The sequence below is a fragment of the Phacochoerus africanus genome, chromosome 13, assembly GCF_016906955.1.
Source record: "Phacochoerus africanus isolate WHEZ1 chromosome 13, ROS_Pafr_v1, whole genome shotgun sequence".
Classification (NCBI taxonomy): domain Eukaryota; kingdom Metazoa; phylum Chordata; class Mammalia; order Artiodactyla; family Suidae; genus Phacochoerus; species Phacochoerus africanus.
In genome coordinates, this window is record NC_062556.1 from 65,013,550 (window position 1) to 65,040,614 (window position 27,065).

At 36.4% G+C, this 27,065-nt stretch overlaps 1 protein-coding gene across 1 annotated transcript in view; it reads right to left on the reverse strand.

The window, feature by feature from the left end:
* UGGT2 (UDP-glucose glycoprotein glucosyltransferase 2) overlaps positions 1 to 27,065 on the reverse strand; it is a 168,632-nt gene that overhangs the window by 86,230 nt on the left and 55,337 nt on the right. The window contains exons 12-20 of the mRNA XM_047756237.1: positions 21,914 to 22,064; positions 15,068 to 15,187; positions 14,110 to 14,195; positions 13,408 to 13,543; positions 8,611 to 8,742; positions 2,988 to 3,152; positions 2,524 to 2,647; positions 2,330 to 2,428; positions 130 to 224 (exon numbers count right to left, since the gene is read on the reverse strand). Of these exons, the coding sequence (XP_047612193.1) occupies positions 130 to 224; positions 2,330 to 2,428; positions 2,524 to 2,647; positions 2,988 to 3,152; positions 8,611 to 8,742; positions 13,408 to 13,543; positions 14,110 to 14,195; positions 15,068 to 15,187; positions 21,914 to 22,064 (1,108 nt within the window). The remainder of the gene's footprint in view (positions 1 to 129; positions 225 to 2,329; positions 2,429 to 2,523; positions 2,648 to 2,987; positions 3,153 to 8,610; positions 8,743 to 13,407; positions 13,544 to 14,109; positions 14,196 to 15,067; positions 15,188 to 21,913; positions 22,065 to 27,065) is intronic.

Sequence of the window (27,065 nt, forward strand, 5' to 3'; positions counted from 1 at the left end):
CTTAGTAACATGTTCTAACCAAGTTAAGGTAGTGAAATGTCAACATGGAGGGGAATAAAGATTTAATGTATGGCCTTCACATTGTTTTCTCTAAATTACATATTAAAATTTTTGTATCTAAATACTCACCATGTGCTCTAATGCATTGAAAAGCACTTTTCTCCCAGATGGTTTGTCAAAATCAGCAATAATCCAGAAAGTAACTAAAGAAATTACATCACCATCTGAAATTTTCAAATAGTTTAGTCAAACTAATTTTTTTTAATACCAAAGACAGTCACATTTCCAGTTCAAAATACATAAAAATAATAACAATTCTAAAAATTCATCTTTCTGAAAATAAGCAAACATTGGTAAAAATTATACATACACAGAGTGAAATACATACAAAAATGTTAGAAGAATAATTCATTATATAGCTTTACATAAACTCAAATACCAAAGAGAAAGAACAGTTCCCAAGGAACACATCTTTGGGGCATTATTGCCAGAAGAGAAAATTGTATTATATTTATCAAGGTTTCAGGGTTGGCAAGCAAATTGCCTTCCAGCTACACTTGTTAAGATAATGATATATATATCTCACATATATGTAAAACCAGATATGAAAAATTATTAGGAGATACTGAAATATCTTACTAGCTTATATCTCCTTTATTTCAAGAATTCTGGCTATTGTTAACTTGGTCTAATTCACATCATCTCGTGCTATCAACATCAATGCAATTCTTTTTTCAAGAACATCTGAAAATTTGGAAACCACAAGAATAAACATTTTTTAACTCTGAAGTCACAAATAAAAGGGTTTATTTCATCCAGCTTCAGCGTATAACACCTGAAATAATACTGATCTGGCCATGATTAAAATGTATAGAAAAATTAATCCTTTAGATCACATGACTCACTTAAAACAATTATAAAAGGTCTGCTTTCTCAAAAACCTAGACCTCAATAGAGGTGATGCTACAGTTATTACCATACCCAGCAATATATAACTGTGGAAAAAATGGCTTTGGTTAATGAAAAAAAGTAACAAAAGTAAGGATAACATTGATTCTACTTTCAAACCTCCAAAAGCAAGAGTGAGGTGATGGCACATTATTTTCAAAGAAGAAAGAAAAGAATTCTCATACCTTCTTAACATCAGCACTTTTACAACTAATAAATTGTTAAGTATTTTTAAAATGCTACGTAAATTTCTTACAACACTATTATTCACTCACACATTTACACAGATGCAAACAAAAAAGTAGGTATTTCTCAGTTAATAAAGTATTCTTTTAAATTTCAAGGAGACATTTACTACAGGCTAACTTATTCTGATGCCCAGAAGAAATTTTGAAATACAACCTAGTATCTATAAATATGTTTCTCCTATTTTTTAGTCCCTGTTTCTGTCTCCTTTTCCCTTCACCTGAAACTTTCAGGATCTTACCCTGCCATAATATGAAATGGAATTATATTTTATTATTGTTGGATTTCTTGTAGAGAGATCACTTTATGAACATAATCACTGATCTGTTAGAAAGTAATTCAAGAGCTATCTGGTCCTAATTTGGATTCACTGCACAGCATTCTCGAAAATAGCTGTCTGCTTAAATCTCTCTCACATATAAAAATTTACCCCTTATAGCATAGTTAATTCCATCTTTAGCTCATTCTCATTATTAGAAAATTACTACTTTATATATCGAAATAAAAATCAGCCTTCTCTTGTGTTTCATGTTTTGGCTCTCTTTGTTCTCACTTAGAGCAAAGCAGGTTAAACAAAACAAAGCAAAACCCAAACCAAGTAAACTTCAATTATCTTCATCTATCGGAATAGCTCAGGGTACCTAACAAATCTGTGGCCCTACTGTGGACTTTCCTATCTAGGGGAAATCCTTATTTCTAAATATGCTACTGTCCTGGTCCCCCCTCCTTTGCTTATGGCCTCCAACCTAGGCAAGACACCCAGACTCTGTCTAATCAGAATGCAGAACTATTCTCCCCTGATCTAAGGATTATACTTTTATTCATGCCTTATAAGATTATCAGTTCACTTCATCTTGAAAGGGCTTTACTACTTTCCTAAAAAGGATAAAAATGGAACAACTTACTTTAAAGGAAGGCAAAAAAACAAGATAGACTCATCTGCATATATAATTAGCTAAGATAGGCATTTTCTCAGCACAATCCTTATATCCTAACAATTTACAAACCCTCAAATTGAAAACCAGACCTCTCACAAAATATCAACAAATAAAATTGTATTATTCAAGCATTTAATATAATTACAAGTTTTTGCTATATTAGGAGTAAATTCAGGAAAATAAAATATGCTTTTTACCTTCGTGGGTTAAATAATACATATTCTCTGCAATTACAGCACTTTTATCTTGTGAATCCAAGAAGAGGAAAGTAGAGAAATCTTCAACATCAGCAGTTACTAAAATTTTAATATTAAATGTTAAATAATGAATTAATGAAACATTTGCAACTCAATAAGCATTTGTAGAAAAGTATATAGAAGGATTATTTTACCTGATGTAGATATTAAATTAAGGTACTGCCATTTACTTTGCAAAATCAAAGGATTTATACGGGGCACAACATTATCTTTATCCATAAGGAAGTCAATTGCATTTGTTTCATCATTTAATGTGCCCTAAAATAATAAAATATTATTTAGGTCATATAGGCAATTTACACACATATGTTTTAAAGTTATGTACAGAATACATTTAAAGGCTATTTAATCTAACAATAAATATATGCAATCTAAGATTCTTACAATAAACTATCTTATAAAACTCTGAATTTTCTTTCCAATTAAGCAATTTTTAGATGTAATTATGCACAGATAAGTTTAAATATTACTTTAAAAGTCACTACTAAAAAATTAGAATGGACATTTTTATACAATTAACTTTTGTTATTAAAATATATTAACAAAAATCATTTATAAATATCATCCATCACATATTTTCTCATATATGCTTACCTACCATAAAAACTTCCTTTTGTAAATATTTAGTTACATTCATTATTCTGTGGAGAACAGCCACTTCTAGTTCATTAACATTCAACTCTTCACCGTCAAAGGATTCACCATTATAAAGAGCTTGAGGCAAAGGACCTAGACCAGTCATCTTATAAAAGTTTGCTCCTGCCTATTCAATTAAAAAAAAATACCAGAGTTAAACAGAACCATTGGTGTCTGGAAAAGACAGACAGACATTAAAAAAGAAAGGGACACTACCACATTTTTGTGTGTCACAGAAAGAATGCTAATTTTTCTAATTTTTAACCTATTCTTTCCAAACATTATTTAAAGGAAAGTAATTTACCTATATAGAACAAGTCAGAAAACTTCTTCTGTAAAGAGTCAGACACATAATTTTAGGCTTTGTGAGCCATCTGGTCTCTGACACAACTACTCAATTGTGATATAGTGCAAAAGCAGTGACACACAACACATGAATGAATGAAAAAAACCTGTATTTATAAAAACAGGCAGTGGAAGGGTTGGATTTGGCTTATGGGCTGTACTTTGCAGACCAATGATACAGAGTATGACATTACTTTTAAAAATGCACTTATCTGCTTAAGAGATTCATTTATCTCTGTGCCATTTAGTAAACATTTACTGAGTTCATGCATCTGACTAAATGCGATAATACACAGCTGGAAATTTTGCCCTCAAGGGGCTCCCATATATACAAGCAAAACAGAGGCACACTGGAGTTCCCATTGTGGCTCAGTGGTAATGAGTCTGACTAGTATCCATGGGGATGCGGGTTTGATCCCTGGCCTCACTCAGTGGGTTAAGGATCTGGTGTTGCTGTGAGCTGTAGTGTAGGTCACAGATACAGCTCGGATCCCGTGTTGCTGGCAACTGCAGCTCAGATTCAATCCCTGGTCTGGGAACGTCATATGGCACATGTACGGCCCTAAAAAAAATAGAGGCACATAGCAGGTTCTACGGGAGTCCGGCAAAGAAGTAACTAAGCCTGAGTGTGGAGAGGAGGGGATCATAGAAAGCCTCCGTTAAGAGAGTGACACTGAAAGTCTTAAAGGATAAGTAACAATTTGTTGGGGGACACAGTAGAGAAAGACATTCGAAGTGAAAAGAGACAGCACCGTGAGGCATGGGGGGAAGAAAGAATATGGTATATGCAGGTAATGGCAAATAGTTTTCTGTGTTTACCGGGGGGGGGGGCGGGGGCGGGGAGTTATATGGGGAGAAGATATGGGGTCAGAAGGGACAGGTATAGAGGCCAGATCATGAAGGTCCTCAACATCTGGACTTTCATCTTGTGAGTGATTAAGCATCACTAAACAATTAATTCAAATTAATTCATTCACTACTCAACATGACAATTATTAAAATTGTTATGGTGAATGTATTCACAGTTACCCTATAAATTACTACTCTTATGGACTCCTATTACAGCTACTTTAAAGATGATAAAACATACAGAGAGATGAAGTCACTTCCAATACCATATAACCACTACATCTGCATTTACATCTGTCTGGACAAGAGTGTGAATTCCTAACCATTGGACTTATATTATTTCCACATTTTTTGGACACTTATCATGTGTTAGGCTATAAATGCATATAAATGATATGCGAACTATATCCTAAGGCAACTTATAGTTTCATAGGGGGAGAGATGGATACTTTAAAAGTAAGTATGAATAGGGAGTTCCCATTGTGGCACAGCGGAAATGGATCCGACTAGTACCTATGAGGATGCAGGTTTGATCGCTGTCCTTGCTCAGTGGGTTGGTAATCCGGCATTGCCGTGAGCTGTGGTGCAGGTCACAGACATGGCTCAGATACTGCGTTGCCGTGGCTGTGGCATAGGCCAGCAGAACAGATATCCAGGGGTATCAGGGAGGGCATGGTCAATTTTATCTAGGGTTCATAACAAAAATACTATCAGATTTGCCTTTTAAAACAAGAACACAGTGGCAACAATGAGAAGGAAGAGGGTGAGATCATGCCCTGGGGATGGTGGGCCAGGGACTACTGCAATAGTATCAGAAAGAAAAAGAGCCGAACAAAATTCAGTGGTAACAAGCAAGGAGTGAAATGAGGCTGTTTCTGAAATATTTAGCTGGTGGAGCTGACAGAACTTGATGCTCTACTGTTTGGGAGGCTATGAGAGAAAATAAGTTGCTTCGTACAACTATCAGGCTTCTAGTAGCCTGAGTCCCCTGGGAGAATGATGATGCCACCCTCTGAGATAGAGCATAGAAAGAGAAAGAAAAAAAAAAAAAGGTTTGAGGTAACAAGAAACATGATAGGCACAGTTTTAAATTCATTTATGATGTTTACAGACATTCCACCAGGCAGCTGAATACATGGACTCGGACCTTAAGAAAGACATGGCTACCAGAAACACAGGCTCTTTACCCTGTGGTTTTCATTTAGGCAACCTGTCTATTACAAAAGCTTTAATCACCACAAATAAGCCATAACAATGAATTTTAGCCCACATCTCTCTTCTGATCTACAGACATATATATCCAATCACTTTCTTCACATCTCCTCTAGAAATCTGCCAGGCACCACAAATGCAGTATGTGAAAAACTGAATTTCTGTTTTTATTTCCCACCTGGTTTCTCTTCCACTCCTTGGCAATGGCATTGTGATCCTCCCAGATAGCTGGTCGAACCCCAGGAGCTTTAACTGACAATTTCTCTTCTCCCTTCTCCCCTACCCAACTCAGTAGCAGGTCCTAGGTTATACTTCCTAAATACAATTGCATCCATTTTTTTCTGCCTCTACTTCCTCCAAACACCTACTAGTCCATCTCTCATCTCTCACCTACACACTTCCTAATTTGTCTCCCCACATGTTTTTACTCTCCTATAATCTAGTCTCAACAATGGAGAATGCTCTTTGGGAAAAAATGTATGTCAGTTCACTGCTTGATATCTTTTCAGGCTTTTCACGGTTGCCAAGACCTTCCACGTTCTATGTTCAAATTATGTTGTTCACAAGAGCCTATGTAATCAGGTCCCTTGTTTACAGCTCCAGCCTCATCTTAAGAACCTCCCTATATGACAGGAGCACAACACATACTTGCTCTATTTAATCAGCATCGACACCAATTCTCTTAGTTCCAGTACAATTCAGAACCTGCTAACACTTTTCTCTGGAAAGATGGTCTCCTATCACTTCTTTGCTTTCTTTGGTCCAACTCTTCCTCCTGTTTCTGGACTTAAATGTCACTGCTTTGGGCAAGTATTCCTTCCCCTCCTCCTTGAAAGCTCCTCTTTATGTCCTGTCTACTTGGTGGACTCCTACTAGTAATACTCATGCCCATTAATTTCGGGAATTTCTTTGTCTTATTTTTCTAAGGCTTTCCTTTCCTTCATTTTCTCTGTTCTTTCTGAAACTTCTGGACTAAATCTCTGTTTGCCTTATTTTTTCATTTTTTTCTGTCTTTTTTTGGGTCTTTGTTCCATTAAATTTTTACTTGATTTTTAACTTTCAAAAGATCTTCCTTGTGCTCTATTTTTTCACCTCTGGTGTCTAGAACATTATTAAGTATGCAATAAATATTTGTTGAAAGAACAAATAAAGTTTGCTAGAGATAGTAAATTATAGGAATATGAGCTTAAGGAATAAAGGCCTAAACACATTTATTTTCTTGGTGATGTAGAAGTTTAAGAATGATTTTCAAGGCCTGAAGAGGAAGATGTAAAAGGGGCTTATAGGACTAATGAATGTTTAGAATAACTTTTGGGAGGAATGCAGAAGGAAGAAAACCAAGCACAACTAAAGGACTGTAAGTAATACAGAGTTTAATTTAAATGAGAGATTAAGTAGACTTGGGAAAAATGGAGACATGCAGAGACGGAAGATATTTCAAGGTAATCTTACAGGGAGAGAGGAGTAAAAAAGGAGCTAAATGAAGACTGCACTTACACACTAAAAAATGAAATTTGTTATTTCTGAGGAGTGCAACAAATCCTTAACCTTCATGGAAATCCTTAATATTTTTCATAATTTTAGGAGAAAATGACTAAAGATATCTTAAAATGGTAAGACTATAAAAATATTCATTTCACAGCTTAGCTTGATAAAAGAGTGAATGTGGATTTCTGATTACCTATGGTAGGTTTTATCACACGTGCTCATCTCCTCTCCACATATTTCACTAAAATGAGAGTATAAAAATAAAAATCATGATGATAACAATGATGATAACAATAATATTGGAGTTCCCACTGTGGCTCAGCAGGTTAAGGACCCAATGTTGTCTCTGTGAAGATGTGGTTTTCATTCCTGGCCTTACTCAGTGGGTTAAAGACTCAGTGTTGCTACAAGCTGCAGCAGAGGTTGCAGATGCAGCTTGGAACTGGTATTGCTGTGGCTGTGGTGTAGGGTAAATTTTATCAAAATGGATGAAAAAGGGAAGCTATAGAAGGCAGAGATAAGGCAGGGCACAGAACACCCCAAAAAATTAACATTTGTAGATTAAAAAAAAAAAACTGTGCTCAAGAAAATCTGGATGCCACAAAAAAAAAAAAAAGGAATAAAAAGAAAAAAAAATAATTGCTCAATCCAAGATTTAGAAAGAACAGAGGAAATATGGGAAAGGAAAGCATTAGCCTCTACATATTCATGTTTTTTGCATTTTTTTTTCCCTTGTAGTTGATTCCTCATCTCATAGGATTGTGGTCAGAAAAGATGCTTGATATGATTTTGACTTCTTAAACTTATGGAGACTTGTTTTGTGGCCTAGCACGTCATCTATCCCAGAGAATGTTCTATGTGCACCTGGAAAGATTGTATATGCTGCTGCTTTTGGATGGAATGTTCTGTGTATATCAACTGAGGCCAGCTGGTCTAATGTGTTATTTCAGGCTAGTATTGCCTTACTGATTTTATGTCCTGATAATCTGTCCATTGATGTAAATGAGGTTTTAAAGAATCCTACAGTTACCATGTTACTGTCAATTCCTCCCTTTATGTTTGTTAATATTTGCTTTATGTATTTAGGTGCTCCTTTGTTGAGTGCATATATATTAACAACTGCTATATCTTCTTCTTGAACTGATCCCTGTTCATACGTAATGTCTTTTTTTTCTCGTTTCAGTCTTTGTTTTAAAGTCTATTTTGTCTGATATGACTATTGCTACACTTGGGCCTTCTTTCAATTTTCATCTGCATGGAACACCTATTTAATTTCCTCGCTTTCAGTCTGTGTGTCTTTAGATCTGAAGCAGGTCTCTTGCAAGAAGCATACACATGGGTCTTGTTTGTATACCCACTCAGCTACTCTATGTCTTTTGATTGGAGCACTTAATCCATTTAAAGTAATAATCTATAGGTGTGGACTTACTGTCACTTTGTTAATTGTTTTAAGATTGTTTTTGTAATTCTCTACCCTGTAAATCCTAAAAGGTATCTTTTTTGGTACTTTTAAAAAGTAAATAGTGGCAACTAAAAGATTATATAAAACTTAGGTCATTCAAAGGTATAAATTTCCCTTTTTTGAGGGTCTAAAATTTAAATCATGAGTTAATTATATTGACGTAATTTATTCATGAGATTATAATAAAAATTTCTCGATCATATTCTTAAAATTTTTCATTCCAACTTACCTTTCTTTCATCATCATATTTAGAATAAACACCCAAAATATCCCAAATATTAGCATGAGGAAATTTATCTTGGAGCACACTCTTCACATTGTCCACAGTGAGTATATTTTTATTCTTCACTTTTTCATACATCTGTATAAAGATGTTATAATTAATTTTCATCTTACAGTAATTAGCTTTATTTCCCTTACCATGCATGTTATAAAATAAAACACATACTTCATATTTTGTGAGTTCTAAGCATATTATATAACTACACACATATATACACACACACTCTCCACACATACATGAATAAATAAACCACTTTAATAATACAGTCTACTACTTTCTAATAAAAAAGGTTCTGTGAATATTCCATAGCTTTCAAAATACCATACCGAAATTGTGTGTTGTATTCTATTTTTATCAAACCAGACACTATGATTCTTAATAAAATAATGGTTACCTTTAAAAAGATATGCATAAAATATTTTAAATGACTTGTTTCAGAAATGTCTTATTTTCATTTCCGATTGCTCTTCAGTAAATATCTTAAAAGGATTTTTTCTCTACCTCCATTCTTTCCCCACTCTCAAATGTTCTAACCATACTTGTATAATGTAAGCTGTTACTCTTCTATTTAGTTTTTTTCCTTTCATTTCTTCTCTACAAATCCTCTATCATCTAACCCAGGCACTGTTCCACCTGGAGAAAATGGACAGGTTTGCCTCAAGAGAGAAGGCAGCTTTGAGCAGATAACTTAGTGAAACATAAATATGAACTCTGTGCTAATATTAAGACATTCTGGGGAAAGAACCCACCAAGCATAGGAACTACTAAGTATAAACACCCTTAGGTAGCATTTTGATATATCAGTTAAGAATATTTAGTCCCAATTCACTTAATTATTGCCAGAGAAAATCCTCATATTACAGCTGACAGAACTGTCATATTATTCCTCACAGGAAAAGGAATGATTTCCTTTTATTACTATAAATTTTGTAATCTATTCCTTTAAGGGGTGACACAGACCTGTAAGTAGATCTCAGAGTTTAGTTTTATGAGCATCTCAATTTGTGGGCAAGTTTTCTCCTTCTATCAAAGCGGAGCATACTATGATCTCAGTAATTCAAAGAAAGGGGGGGGGAGTTTAGCCTTCTGTAAAATATAGACAGGAATTAGAAAAATGAGATTTTGAATAAAGCAAAAGTTATATATGAAAAATCTTTGTGTGTTTCCATTGTGGCTCAATGGTAAGGAACCCTACTAGTAGCTATGAGGATGTGGGTTTGATCCCCGGTCTCACTCTGTGAGTTAAGGATCCAGCATTGCTGTAAGCCTACAGCTGTAGCATTGATTCTACCCCTAGGCTGGGAACTTCCATATGCCATGGGTGTGGCCCTTAAAAAAAAAAAAAAAAAGCAACCCCCCCCAAAATAAGAAAAAAAAAAAAAAACTTTGAGATTTTGCTACTTTGTAATTGTAAAATATTAGCTATTCCTAAGATATCTAAGGTAACCAGAATTTCTTATATACGCTACTTTAGATATTATAACAATTCAACCGTCTTAATACAGTTTTAATTTTTGAAACCATTACACAGCTTGGTAAGCAAAAAAGAAAGTATGTAACATATGTGTAAAACATAAATAACAAAATGAGCAATCTGCATGAACAAACCACATAACACTGGAAATGGAACATCACTGCAAATTACCATGCTGGTGAAGCACAACTTCCCTCCCAATTCCATCTCCCTCTGTTCCCCAGAAGCAAGAATCATCTTGTTTGTGTTTACCACTCCCTTACCTTTTAGGTTCCGGAGTTTTATCTGAATGTATTTGCATGTGCTATATTTAATTTTGTTTGCTTCTGAGCTTTAAAAAATGCACAGTAATATGTTAGCCTTCTGTAATTTCATTATGCTTCTAATACAGCCATACTGTTGGCATATCATTCTCCATTTTGTGAAATGATTACATTTTACCCATCTGGTTTACCACACACACACCCCACATGTATCAGTACATTACACATCATATATATTGTGGTTTTCAGTTTGTTGCTATTGTGGATGACTCTGCTAATAACAGTTTCCTGTAGCAGAGGTTTCCCCCAAACAGTGTATGTGTGCGTAGGGAATATGCAAATTTAACTTTAAACTGTGAAGCATTACAACTGTTTTTCAAAGTGATTGTGCCAATTCATCTATTCTTGTAGACAGTGTTAACAGTGTAAGGAAATTCCCATTGTTCTCGATTCTCATTAACATAAGATATTGCCAGCTTTCTTTTTTTTTTCTTTTCTTTTTAGGGCAGCACCCATGGCATATGGAGGTTCCCAGGCTAGGGGTCCAATCTGAGCTGTAGCCACCAGCCTACAATACAGCCACAGCAACTGAGAGATCTGAGCTGCGTCTGTTATCTATACCACAGCTCACAGCAACGCGGGATCCTTAACCCACTGAGCGAGGCCAGAGACTGAACCTGTGTCCTCAGAGACATTAGTCAGATTCGTTTCCGCTGGGCCATGACAGAAACTCCCAGCCAACTTTCTTAATTACTGCCAAATTAGAGGCCATAAGTTTTATTAGCATTTTTCTCATTTCTGACATAAATATTATTACACTTAATGAGAAGATGTAGGTCTGTATAGTCACCATGTGGTAGAGCTCAGATACAAAGTTAGGTAATTTTACTACAATAAAGTTAGTACCACTAATTAGGACTACTCATGTACTTACTCTACCGTATTCAATATATTTCAATATTTTCCATATCCTTTTATTATGACTTTGGCTTTTTGTTATGTTCTGCCTATCTTCTGATACTGTGTTTTCAAATTAATGTAGATAAAATAATTTGCTCATTGAAAGTAATGAAACAGTATTAGAGAGATTTCATAAGTCATGTATTTTAATAAAAGACAAGATTTTCCTCAAATTATTCTAAATTAGCAAAGCTAAGTCATTTAATGGACGTAACACTCTCTCAACAGAATGTTACCTTAATAATGTTTTACTTTTCTATACAAAAATGTGGTGGTCACAAGCATACATAGGTTGGAAAACTACCAACATTCTCACGTTTCAGACCCCGTGGATTCTAAGATGCTTTCTCTAAATATCACTTCCTCATTTATTTTTCCTTCTTTTTCCTCTAATTGTTAAATACAACTTACAGGCTGTGTCACATATTTATTTATTTTTTTTTAATTTTTTTTGTCTTTTTGTTGTTGTTGTTGTTGCTATTTCTTGGGCTGCTCCCGAGGCATATGGAGGTTCCCAGGCTAGGGGTTGAATCGGAGCTGTAGCCACCGGGCCTACGCCAGAGCCACAGCAACGCGGGATCCGAGCCGCGTCTGCAACCTACACCACAGCTCACGGCAACGCCGGATCGTTAACCCACTGAGCAAGGGCAGGGACCGAACCCGCAACCTCATGGTTCCTAGTCGGATTCGTTAACCACTGCGCCACGACGGGAACTCCTGTGTCACATATTTAACACCTACTTCTATGCTGCTTTATATTGATGTTGTGAGCCACACGGGAAGTACTATGCTGCTCTATATTGAATTGTATGGTTTTACATGTAAAATTCAGCTTTCCAAGAGATCATAGTAGTATGCCAAACATCACAGTAGATAACTCAAAATGCAAGGGATAGCCAAATATGCCATCACATGCAAATTAATGTATAGAACAAAATGTTTACAGATTAGAGATCCCACATAACTTAGATCTCTTAATTATAAATAATTAAGGTAGAGATAACTTTGGAAGGTCTTAAAATTTCTTAGTTTTGAATATCATACTGATCATTTCAGTATAAGGCGGGCAGACTTTAATAAAATATATGTCAGTCTGACTGAATCACTTATAACATCTTACACCAATCAGTAAAACTAAAGACAGATACAATATTGACATTTATCCCATGGTACAATTTTATAGACTACAATGTACCCTGAGTCACTGAAATGTAGGTGGTTTCTACACCTCAGGACAATGAATTAATGAAGCATTTAGTGGTTTTCCTTGGAGCTACAGAAACAGGTGGAAAAATTATACAGCTTTGGTAATATCATTTTCGGCTTGAAGAAGAACCACTTCCCGATGGAATAATGGCTGAAAAGCCAAAGGACAGTAAATATGAAAACGAATAGAAGGTTTTTTTAAGCTATAACTTGACTTCCTAGTAACAATAATATAGTTCATTAATGCAACTATATTTCCATTTTCAGCCATAATAGAGTTTCAAAACCTAATTTGAATTTCAATTATGAAATAATCTTGCTATCCCTTGTTCTTCCTTAATCAGATTCCTACCAATTTCTGACATTTCTTACAGTCTCTCAGTCAGACTCAGTACCAATATTACCATCTAAATATGCTGTTGGGAAGTTTTCCTCCTCCTTTGAAATTCTCTAGAAAGTCTCTATATAGTTTGTCATTTAGAATATTTATATTTGAAATAATCTTTCTATTCCTGATTTAATTCAAGACCAGTTTAAGAATTCTTCCGTAATTGTTTTCTTTTAATATATTTCCTCTAAAGTTATATATACAATTCAAGTTCCTTTATTGGCTAGGTAAACCTAAATAAATTCATACATTTTATCAGGGCCTCAGTTGCCTTATTTATAAAATGGGGACGTTATGTACTTCAGTTGGGAGTTGCAAGAATCAAAATTTATCATGTGTACTAACCATGCTAGTTTTTATCAACTTTGAAATGTTAAAATAACTAGTAATAATTACAGTAATGCAAAAACCACTATACATTCTAAAAAAATTATGTGTAGTGATCAACTCACATGTACTATGGAAATAAATGCCTGTGATACACCATGCTGTTCTGCAATATAGTTGAACGCTCGCCAAAGAGCAACTCCAGCATCATTTGTTCCATCAACTTCATCAACTGTATTAACAATGAACACAAAACCAATTCTGGGAAAGAAGATGAATAAGAAATGTTACACCTACCTTTTGAATCATAATAAACCATGATTTCAAAACATTTTTAGACTAGAACATCTAGGTGGAGGGAATGTGTTAGCAGATGGGGGGGAGGAGTATTACCATTTGAAAAGGTTTGATTTACGATGCTTATTCACCCAAATCCTCATCTTTGTTGGACTCCTCCAAAATGTAAAACTCTCTCTGGTGGTGATATTATCAAATGGCTATTTTTTTTTTTTTTCTCAAGAAACAAAGGGGAGGGGCAAGTGTCCTCTTAACACAACACAGAAATGGAAATGGGGGAAATGGATCTAGTTTAAGTACTCAAAGTGATAAGATGATTCTCTCCAAAGAAAACAGGGTAAAAACGATTACCAAACAGCTGATTAATAAAGTCTATCACAAGGGTGTCTGACTCTTCACAACACACGGCTACTTGTGTCAGGCCCTAGAGATAACCACCACTCTGAACTCCATAGTAACACTCTGTGTAACACAACAGGAACATCACTGGATTTCCTTCAGCCGACAGTGTGTTAAATACTGACAATTACCTAAGAGGAATTTTATGGTAATAGAAAAGTTCAGCAAGTTTTATAAAATCCAAGGTATATTCTTGAGCAGGATCAATAAACAGAACCTAAAAGAAAATAGATAGTCTATAATCATTGTTTTGTTTTTTGACACCAGAAGTTTCATGAAATTCAAATTTAATTTCTGTCGCTAAAAGTACAAAATTCAAGATGTAATTTTTAACTTCCAGCAATTTTAAAGAATTTTGAGGAATGTATAGAAGACTTTCAGTTTACAATAATTTCTAAAATGCTACATATCCAAATATAGTAATACTTGAAATTTAATCAGATTACTCCTCTCTTCAAAGCATAACACAAAGTATTTTTTGTAATAAGTGAAATACGTTATTTGAAATGTTCAGTGGATTTTCTGCGACAAGTCTTTTTAAAAGAGGAAGCAGAAATTTAATTTTGACCAAAAAACAAAAATACAGCATTAATATCTACTCACTCTAGACTGCTGTAGGAAATACAATATTTACTTCCTATGTGAAAATAAAAAATAAAGCCCTAGGTGTTTTTCTTCATATTTCAAAGTTCTACATTTAATACTGTAATAATGAAATTTACAGGCAAATATCATAAAGTGGTATTCACGTATTTTTGCCGAAATGTACTGAACTTTATTAGTATTTATAATATAGCGAAGAAGAGTTTGATCATAAATTACTTTTAGAAAATGTAACAGCGACCCGTCATGTTAACACTGGTATTATAAAAGTACATGAAGGTTAAACAGTAAGAGGCAAGGCAGGCTATCTGACACTGTTAGCTTTTGATACCTAGTCAGCCATGCCACCTCATCTCAAGCTCTTGCATCAGGCAAATATTTCTTCCCTTACTACTCAGATGGCTATTTACCAAGAGTGAAGTAGTGCAAAAGAATGCTGATATCTTTATAAGAGATGTACACGAAATGTCAAAATATACAACTCACCAAATTATGAAAATTACGCCTTATTAAAGGGATACTTCCAGGGAATACTGGCTTCAAAAGTTCCTGGCAACTTGCAGGCCACGAAGCATACAAATCATCATTTTCTAAGTCATTAATCCACTAGAAAAGAATCCAGAAATCTGTATTAAAATAATAATTAAATCATTTTCAAACCCAGATTTCATTCTATCAAACAGCAAGTGAAATATACACAAGATTTTCTATACTTTAGATTTTTGAAAAAATTTCATTGCAGTATATAGTTGACTTACAATGCTGTGAGTTTTTTTAGATTTAAAAAAATTAAAAACATTATTTCTATATTTATGATATATTTCTGCTTAAGTATAAGGAGCTAGTTGAATATTCTTTAAGGAACACATTGTGTGCAACAATTTTATATTCCCGTGGCTTCCTTTTACATTAAGCCTACCCTCCAAAACAAATGACTGCTTTTACTCATGTTTTTCATATTAAAAAATAAAAATACATAAAAATTACTCTTCATAAACTATTTAAGAGAGATAAGCATTTATCTTAATTATCAGCAGCACAGGAGGCAATGAGGTTGTCCACTTTCCCTCTAAAACTTAAACACTTGTACATAAGGAAAATAAAGTGACTTATAAAAGTTAATTTATAAAGCCAACACTTTGGACATCCAGTTCTAACCAAGATGAAATATCTTAGACTAACGTTCCCTCCTGAAAAAACGCAGAAACCACTGTGAAGAGACATGGAGGCAGGGGTCAACCAACTCTCGAGATTTGAGGAATCACAACCTTTGCCAACAGAAGGCAGAGGAGGCAAGCTCCACATCCACCCCCACTCTGTCCCTGGGGGCACTTGCCAAACTGCAGCCTGGAGGAACAGAATTCAAACTGAGACTGACAGTCCCACTGGGCAGTCCCAATATGGGAAAGACCTATGTCCTACACATTGGGAAAGTCAGAAGTCAAAATCAGGGCTGCCCAACTGGTGGGATTTGAGGTAGGGGAAAATCTAGGTGCTGAGGAGAAACCCCCCCAAAAAATTTTTTTCACAGAAATTAGTCTCATTTACTGACTACTAATCTGCAGGAACCCATGGCAACACTCTCCTCCTCCTCCTCCTCAAAAAAAAAAAAACAAAACAAGGAGACAACAGAAATGGGGAGGTTGAATCTGCAGCCATAACAGGGTAGTGAGGAGGAAGAGGTAGGAGTTCAAGGTGGAAGGACTTTGCTAAACAGAATACTTTCATTTGAGACCCAGGCTGGCCAGACCCTAGGAATAAGACACAAAATAGAAGAGCTCTCACGAAGCCTAAAATCAAGCTTAAACAGAACCACTAAAGCATTTGGTACCTGGTCTGCCAGAGCAGACCTTACAATGCTTTGCTTCTGGCTCTTACCAAAAACTGTGAAAAAGAAAAAGGACCAAATATCAAAATGTAGGAGGAAAAACAAACACTATAAAGGGACTTAGGCAAGGATTTTAAAATAACTACAATTACTACATATTCTATTTTATTGACTGTCTTTTTAGGGCTGCACTCATGGCATAGGAAGTTCCCAGGCCAGGGGTTGCATCGGAGCTGCAGCTGCCAGCCTACACCACAGCCACAGCAACAATGGATTCTTTACCCACTGAGCGAGGCCAGGATCAAACTTACGTCCTCATGGGTACTAGTCAGGTTCGTTACTACTGAGCCACAATGGGAACTCACCATATATTTTAATAAAAACAAAAATAGATGGAAAGATAGAAAATTTCAACAGGGCACTAAAATCTTTTTTTTTTAAAGAACCAAAGGGATACGCTGGAGTTTAAAAACAGTGTAATTAAGAAATGGAAGAACATGTCAAGTGGGTTTGGCTGCAGACTGGACACAAAAGGAGGTAGGAATTAGGAAACTCGATGACAGATTATCAGAACATATACTAACTAAAGCAAGCAGAGAAAAATTCATGTAAAATTCAAACAAAGAGAGATGAGTGAGCCACGCCAAAGGTCTACCATACATGTAGCTCAAAGTTGGGGAGGGGAGAAGGAATGGCCACTGCAATACCTGGAGTGAGGCGGCTCCTGCAGAAATCTCGATGAGTTTCTGGAGGGCTTACCTGAGCCAGAGGCAGTGGTTTTAGAGAGAAGACAGAATTAAGAGACATACACAGGAGGGCTGAGTAGGAAGGAGCGAACCAGGCAAATTCGTGGCTTTCAGAGAAGAACTCCGTATCAGCACAGGGACATTAGGCTCTGGAAAGGAGGCTTTCCCAGAGGAGAGGAAAGGAGAGCGGAGAGGGAGTTAACTCGGCTCAGACATACTTGTCTCCAAGACCCCTGAGGAGGGGTGACCGTGCGCAGCTGAACAATTTCTCTCTTGGTGGTTAACAAGTATCACGGGATCTGGGGTTAGTTTCTTTCCACTATTTGGCCTGGTGGTACTGAGTTAGAAGGGAGAACGACAGTCTCCCTGGAAAAATCCTTAGTACTCTCTTGTAAATGATTCTGCGGTAATTCTTGCTAAGATGCAAAGCTGATAGGAGCTATTCTAAAGCGGCTCACAATAGGCCAGGAATCCACGTGAACTGGCCGTCTCCACAGACTTGGTCAGCGGCGTGCAGATCAGTTAAGTTTTTTGAGAATCCTACGTCGGTGGAGAAGGTGGCACTGAGGAGAGGATTTGAGTATCTGATTCCTTTGGCGGGTGGTTCTACCTTTTATTTCAAGTGAGAAACTGTTGAGCTTTATGTATCAGTCCCACTGAACTTGAGTTAATGGCTGGAGGTAGAGTCACTTTCAATGTGGATCAAAACAGCCGAAAGTGTTTGTTTAAAATGCAGACTCCTGGGCCCCATTTTAGACCTACTAAATCAGAATCTCAGAATAGGCCCTGGCAATCCCCATTTAAAACAAGCGCCCTACATGATTCTTCTCACTAATCCTAAAGTTAGAAAGCTATGGCAATGGCCTAACTCACAGCAAGGATGCTGGGTGAAGTAACTGAGGTAACATCACGATCCATTTTGGAGAACTCCGGAGACAACATGGAAATCACACTGACTAGGCCCAGGGCTTGCCCCTTTCTTCAGTCTCAGGTGAATGACTACCCAACAGGGAAGCAGCAACGGTGCCTAGAAGAGCACCTCAGGGTCGTGTGCAGAAGTGGCACTGACACTCCAGGACTCCACCTCCATCAGTTCTATGGTTCATAACTCTGGCCTTTCAATGTACTACTAGGCTACCCAGACACTGAAAAAAGATACTGTCATCTACAGATTAGAACCTAGAAGACAATCTCCTCTGCATCCAAGGAGCTATACAGGTCAACAAATAATCACAGATGGGTCATATTGTTAGAGGCTGACTCCCTTTCTGAGTGAAGCAGAGAACACGAAAGCTTTATAGTTCACATCTTCTAGGTTCGCTTTAGGGAGTGACATCAGCTAAAATGGCTGAGTAAGGAATTCCGAAATTCTGTCCTTATATGAAAAACGGAAAAACTAGAAATTGTGTGGGAATCAACATTTTAAGAACCATGGAAAAAGTTCAGGAAATGGACAATGGTGACAGTTCGACAAGACTGTGAATATATTTAATGCCAACGAATACTCACTTAAAATAGTTAACAGAGCATTATTTCATGTAATGCATATTTTACCTCAGTAAAAATTACTTCATGACATGCTCAGAGAGAAGTTTCTGGGAAAAGAATGTCTCCCGAAGCTGTCCAGGAGTTGGGCAGGAGAGACTTCACAGCAGCACGGGAGACCAGGACTCCGTAGAGGGTGTGGACAGTGGGGAAGGCACAGGCTGCTCCCCCGTGAGAGTGACCAGCCTCCACAGCCAACCTTAGAGGACCACGACGGTATTTTATACTGGGAACTGGAAAGTTTCTTTAGATCTACGATCTATTTCCTATGTCCAGAATAGCCTTGAAAATGACTTCCCTCATTTTCTGTGTGACTCATTCCCACAAATTTTAAGCAAAAATGCTTAAAAGTCATAAAGTATTAGGACTACTAACATGGTCCCTCCTTTTCCTAATAAAACATTGTTACTCCGTTTAAAGACATCCAAGTAAAAGTAAAATCCAGCCAATGAGGGCATGCTGTCTAAAGAGTAGTTAAAAAAACAGACAAAAAACAGTACCAATAAACACGTCACTGTTCTAGAAAACAGCACGGTAACTATTTAATAACGTAATGTGTTTTTTTCCTCGTCTGAGGTCTCTGATGTTCAGGGAAGATGGCATTTCTTTGGTGCTGTTACTGTTTTCAGGATCCTTGGATGGTGGAGTAAGTCTACAAGTGGGAAGTCTGTTCGGGTAGGACAAAAGTAACTGTAATAAATGAGATACTTCAGACGGAATTTCTTAAATTTTTATAGGAAACCATTAGCTTGGTGTTTTCTCCCTTAAACATTTTTTTCCCCGATCATATAAGTAATAATACCCATTAAAATTTGAAATTTATAGAAAATCATGAAAAAAAAACCCAAACCACATCACCCATTAATAATTTAACACTCTGATATACTTACTTCTGATTCTCTGTGTGTCTTTTCACATGATAATATATGTCTACTTTTTTTTGCATAACATGAGAACACAGCCACTGTCCTTAGTTATTAAAACATATCTATACACTAATTTTGATGTGTGAAAAATACCCAATTGTGTGGTCATACAATTTACAACATTTCTGTTATATACCTAATTAGTTTTATTGTTTATTTAATGAATATGCAGTGATGATCATATCTTTGGGTATAAGGATTTTCTCCATTTCATATTTCTTTATAATAGTTTCCAATGAAATTACTATCTCAAGCATACATAAATATTTTAAGGGCACCCTAACCATAATTTTTATAGAGGCTATGCCACTTAATATTATGTGTCCCTTTATCCTTCTTTTATAGCTCCCCAGTCAAGGTGTAGTTATTAGTTATTAAGATTATTTTATTACATAGTAGTTATTAAGATATTACCACGGTAGAATTCCTGCTTTGGCTCGGCTAGTATCCATGAGGGTGCAGGTTTGATCCCTGGCCTTGCTCAGTGGGTTAAGGATCTGGTGTTGCTGTGAGCTGTGGTGTAGGGCACAAACATGGCTTGGACCCCACATTGCTGTGGCGGTGGTGTAGGCTGGCAGCTGCAGCTCCAATTCGAGCCCTAGCCTGAGAACTTCCATATGCTGTGGTACAGCCATAAAAAGACAAAGGAAAAAAAAAAAGATATTATCAGGGTATTTAAATTTTTATATTATGAATAAATCATTATGTCTTTCAAATGGTTTTTGGAAAAAAGCTTTTAATCTGTTTACTGTTACTTCAAGCCCATATTACTAAATGTTCTTAGTAATTATAATAGTTTCCCTTAAGGAGTTTTAGTTACATAATTTTTTATATCATGCAACACCTTTATTTTCTCATTTCTAATAGTTACTCTCTATAATAATGTTAAATTATAAGTGATATCAACATACTTATATTGATTACATTGTAACTGGAATGTTTTTAGAGTTTCATTGCTAAAAATTACGTTTTACTTGAGAGAAAGAGAGAGAGAGAGAGAGAGAAAGGGTTAAACTCAGCAAGCCTGGGTTGCCCACACCTTGCCCATTCCCAAGAAGAGCCTGTTTTTTCCTGAAAAAGGTTCTCTAGGTTGGCTCCTGGGAACTGAGCTCTTGGAATGTTCTGACTGACAGCATTGCACATGCTGAGGGCCTTGCTGAACGCTCTAGCAGTCAGTGTACAGAATTTTCTATAAACATGATTTATGATGAACACCTGCTTTTCTTCTCAGAGTCTGGAGCTTTAGTGACTAACATCAGCCACTTGGCCATTACATGCTTAAATTCCAGACCCTTTTAAACACCCTGTAAGCCCAGGCTCAAATCCGCTTCCCTAGTAGGTAGCACTGAGCGTGGTCACGCATCACATTAAATACGTCCCGTGAAGCTCCACTATGACTCCTGGAAGCTTGTTCTTGGTTTCCTCTGGACTTCACCCCATGCACTTTCTAATTCTGATACTGATTGGTATCTAATAAATCATAAACATGAGTATAACAACTTTCAGGCCTTGTCAGTCCTTTTAGCACATCTCCAAACCTAAGAGTGATCTTGGGGATTCTGGACACAAAGTGTCTATGAAATAATCATCTAATCCGGATAGTAAAGGAAAGCTTCCCTCAGGAAGTATTGTTTGGATTCGAAGTCTGAAAAAAGAGTAGGGGGTAACTGGACAGAGAGAAAAAATTGCTTTGTAAGAATGGGATAAGAGGTAGTGGTAAGAAAGAAAATGTCACTGTTTCAGAAATGACTGGAGTAGGCTATTTACACCTAGTAGCTCATACCAAGGCTATTTCTGTGCTTTCAGCAGGGAAAAGTGATCTGCTCAGATTTCAAAAAAATATTCACTTAGGCTGTAATATTTGGCCCTCTGCAAAGGTCCATTTCACAGAATGTTAGAAGGCTGCTGCAAACTGTTAAGCAAGATTTTCACTGTATTAAGATAGCATTCTTAAACTCCTCAGATTTTAACCATCTGGTGTTTTGTTATTGCTTTGTTCATGTGATTCTGCTGCTCATTTACTTTGCCTTTATCTTTAAGGCTGGAAATGATGCTGAATAGGACAGAGTAGCTATTCTTGGGAAGAAATATACAGAACACGTGGAAGGGGAAAGAAGATGTAAGGGTGAAAGGGGAAGAGTCTGTAGCTCTACTTTTTCTTCTGAGTTCTCCTACAACCTCTCTCAAAAATGCTTAAATTTATTTTAAAGCCTGCCAACACTTGGTTTTATGGTAAGTTTTTAAGTCTACTAATGGTTTTAAAATAAGGGGTTACACGGACACTTACCATTATAGAAGAATGCCTAATATCTAATGCATAGGTATCTTCCCAACCACGTGAACTTAATTTTAAAAATGTGCTCATATCTTCTCCGTTGATCCCAAGACTGTGGAGGCCATTCATCAGTTTTCCTTCTAGTTTCAGCATATCCAAAAGACTTTAGGTTTAGAGAAAAGAAATAATTTTATTTTGATTTACCAAAAATTTTTATTAAATCCGTTAAAGTTTATAGTTTCTCAAGGTATTAACAAGTTTCACTTATTTTTTTTTAATAGCAGGAAAATATATTATTAAACTCATTAACAAAAAAGACAAGGAGTTCTAATTACTTATCCAGGGAAAATTTATGCTGATTTTTTTTTTAAGTGGTAACTAAATTTTATTAAGGATAAGACAACAAAGTATATTTATTTCGTTCTTCACAAAAGAAATGAAAATATGCTCATCCCTGAGCAGGCCAAAAAGGAAGGGAAAAAATAAAATACAGTAGGTCACTCTTTGGATTAAGCTAATACAGAAACATGAGATCAAACATGATCTAAAACATAAAATTTTAATGCAAGGGAAACCCCAGTAAAGCATGAAAGTTCACATCTGTTTAGAATACATATTAGTTACATTCCTAATTACATATATAATAATTTGATAGCTTTGATATGACAGAAAGTATCACTGCTGATAAATAACCTATTGACAAAAAGTTTATGTGCCAAGTACTTTTCAAACAGAGCTCCTCCGAGTCTCCTCACAACCTCAGCAAGTCTCAAGCAATGCAACTGCAACTCAGAGAGGTGAAGCCTCCTACCCAGTCACTCAGCCAGTGGAGCAGCACAGTTGAGACATGAAAGCCAAGGAACACAACGCTGCCCTGAACAGATCAGTGGAACAGGATAGAAGGCCCGAAATTAAACCCATGCAACCTACAGTCAACTAATCTACGACAAAGGAGGTAAGAATATATAATGGAGAAAAGACAGCCTGTATAATAAGCGGTGCTGGGAAAACTGGACAGCCACATGGAAAAGAATGAAATTAGAACACTCCCTAACACCATACACAAAAATAAACTCAAAATGGATTAAAGACCTAGATATAAGTCCAGACACCATAAAACTCTTAGAGGAAAACATAGGCCAAACACTCTCTGACATAAACAACAGCAACATCTTCTCAGATCCACCTCCTAGAGTAATAATAATAAAAACAAAAATAAACAAATGGGACTTAATTAAACTTAAAAGTTTCTGCACAGCAAAGGAAACCCTAAACAAAATGAAAAGACAACCCACAGAATGGGAGAAAATCTTTGCAAGTGAATCAACTGACAAGGGATTAATCTCCAACATTTATAAACACCTTCTGCAGCTCCATACCAAAAAAACAAATAACCCCATCAAAAAATGGGCAGAAGATCTAAACAGACAATTCTCCAAAGAAAACATACAGATGGCCAAAAAAAAACAAAAAAAACAAAACAAAAAAAAAAACAACACATGAAAAGATGTTCAACGTCACTCATTATTAGAGAAATGCAAATCAAAACCACTATGAGGTACCACCTTACACCGGCCAGAATGGCCACCATCAAAAAGTGTACAAACAATTAAGTGCTGAGGAGGGTGTGGATAAAAGGGAACCCTGTTATACTGTTGATGGGAATTGGTGCAACCATTGTGAAAAACAGCATGGAGATTCCTCAGAAAACTAAAAAGAGAGTTACCATTTGATCCAGCAATCCTACTCCTGGGCATCTATGCAGAGAAAACCGTGACTCGAAAAGATCATGTACTCTGATGTTCACTGCAGCACTATATACAATAGCCAAGACATGGAAACAACCTAAATGTCCATCGACAAAGGAGTGGATAAAGAAGATGTGGTACATATACATAATGGAATATTACTCAGCCGTTAAAAGGAAAGAGATAATGGCATTTTTAGCAACATGGATGGACCTAGAAATTATCATGCTAAGTGAAGTCAGACAGCGAGACAACATTATCAAATGCTATCAGTGACATGTGGAATCTAAAAAAAGGACACAATGAACTTCTTTGCAGAACAGATACTGACTCACAGACTCTGAAAAACTTATGGTTTCCAAATGAGACAGGTTGGGGTGTGGGGGGATGCACTGGGGGTTTGGGATGGAAATACTGTAATTTGGTTGTGATGGTTGTTGTACAACTATAAATGTAATAAAATTCATTGAGTAATAAAAAATTTTTAAAAAGATAAGGCGGTATAGACTACCAAGTGTGTTAATGTCTGAGAAGGTAAAAATCTACTAGGCAAGGAGGAATTGTGATGATTACTTTTTGATACCAAGTGTTAAAATTCATATTTGTTATATTTAACCTAAGTGTATCATTCAAAAATCCATTCATGGAAATCACTTTGCCTTTCAGAAATGAATAGAATCAGAATAAAGCAATATATGGGTTTTGGAATACAGTTCTCAGGGAGGACTACATATACCTATACTTAAAAAGTAAAGATCTAGGAGTTCCCGTCATGGCTCTGTGGTTAACAAACCTGACTAGCATCCTTGAGGACACAGGTTCGATGCCTGACCGGCTCAGGGGGTTAAAGATCTGGCATTAGTTGCCCTGAGCTATGGTGTAGGTCACAGATGTAGCTCAGATCTGGTATGGCTGTGGCTGTGCGGTAGGCCAATGGCTACAGCTCTGATTCAAACCCTAGCCTGAGAACCTCCATATGCCACGGGTGTGGCCGTAAAAAGACCAAAAAGAAAAAAAAAAGTAAAGATCTAATATCTAATCTCTTAAGAAGGCTGTTTTACAACTATTTCAATCAAGCTGGCTTTCTGACATCAGCTCAACATCAGCTCAGCTCCTAGTAAGTCCTGACCCCTACTTTACAAAGCAGACTTTCATTTTATTTTATTAGAGTACAGTTGATTTACAGTGTTGTGTCAATTTCTGCTGTAGAGCATAGTGACCCACTTATACACTCACATACACACACACACATAGATACACTCCTTCTGTCATACTCTCTTCCATCACATTCTACCCCAAGAGAATGGACATAGTTTCTTGAATATGATGGAAGACAGTATGAGAAAAAGAATGTATATATGTGTATGACTGGGTCACTATGCCTTATAGCAGAAATTGCCACAACACTGTAAATCAACTATACACTAATAAATTTTAAAAAACAAAAATATTCTTTAGCTCTAAAATGTATATTATATACATATATACACACATTTCTTAAACATGTTTGATCCTTTCAGTGACAAAAATTATTAAATATTTTAAGGGCATGTTATTTAGAATGGATAAGCAATGAGGTCCTACCGCACAGCACAGCACACTACCAAGCAGACTTCTTACCCTTTCCACCTCCAAACCTATTAGAAGACGAGTGTGACAAAAAAAAAAAAAAAAGCTTTTTTTTTTTTTAATCATAATTTACCAATCCAATAATAGGATTTAGTCAGGGCTATAACACTACTTCACTGTGGCTTCTTGAAGTTCTTTTTTTTTTTTTTTTTGGTCTTTTTGCTATTTCTTGGGCTGCTCCCGCGGCATATGGAGATTCCCAGGCTAGGGGTCCAATCAGAGCTGTAGCCACCAGCCTACACCAGAGCCACAGCAACGCAGGATCCGAGCCGCGTCTGCAACCTACACCACAGCTCAGGGCAATGCCGGATCGTTAATCCACTGAGCGAGGGCAGGGACTGAACCCGCAACCTAACGGTTCCTGGTGGGATTCGTTAACCACTGCACCACGACGGGAACTCCTTCTTGAAGTTCTTAATCCCTTTAGTCTAAATTTTCTCATTTGTAAAATAAAAATTTTGGATGGCCCTGCCAAAGTTCTGTTTTACATTTTTTATGATTCTTATTGATCAGATAACTTGTGTGACAGAATTGTAATATTCTTCATAGCTTGTATAACGATTATCTTTGTTATCTTGATCTAGTTTCTGAGGAAAACCACCAACAGAAAATCTAGATAGAGTCACAAGGTGTGGTACCTTGGAAAGGACATGGATTTCAAATCCTACTACTATTTGCTAGCTGTGTCCCTATCTTTATGTGAGATCTGCGTCTTTGTTTCCCCAGCTCTAAAAAGAGAATAGTATTAACTACTCCATAGAGTATTAACGATTAAATGAATTTACTACTGAGCACACAGTTTCCCTCAAAAAGCACTAGTTTCTTCTTGCTATTCCCAAATCTTGAATTTTGGATACCATCTGAAAATAAACCAACCAGTTCTTAAAATATGCTAGGTGTTTTTAATCAGGAAAACTCCTCTGGACTGTTAAATAATTAAAATAATTCCTTGTGCTTCTTTTATTTTAAATAGTTGCTATTTTTAAACTTGCTCAGAATCCTTTACTGGTTTCTCCTGCCCATGAGATAAAAGGCAAAAATGTAAAATTTGGTTCCACAATCTGATCTTTGCCCACCTGTGAGAACTAAACTTCTTCCAGCTCCTCCTCACTGCAGTGTGGCCACACTAGACCTTCATTTTCTCAAATGTGTCATGCTTGCATAACCTTAACTCCCCACTTTGTCTGATTCATCCTTAAATACCACTTACTTGAAGAAATCTGATATTCACCGTCCCCATGTTTCATTAAGAACTGGTTTAAATCCCTGTAGTTAAAAACTTCCAAATGACTGTACTTCATTTTTTATAAACCTTTATCATAATACAATTATCTAATATCGGCTATCCCACCAGACTGTAAATTTTGTTAAGATATTTCTGTCTTGTTCACCACTATACACCCGGTATCTAGCAGTCTCTATAGCATAGTATTCAGATATTTACTGAATCAAGTTTTAATACTAAATTGATTTTATAATATTGAATTTTAACACTGCTTGCATTACAAATACATATTTATCCAGAGGTCAAAAGAACTGTGAGCCAGACAACTTCATCAAGATAACAGGAAAACTACAGAAGTGGGAATATCAAGACACCTTTGTTACTTCTTTCTTTCTGGCAATGACACTGTAGTGACATTACTCAAGCAGGAGTGGACTGGCTACCAAAATAAGTAACATCCAGTTTGTACCAGAGTCATTTGAGCAGTTGTCCTCAACCAGAGCCTGGTCCATTCTGCGGCTGGGATGCCTACTAAGTAGCTCTGATTAGGTAGGAGATGTAC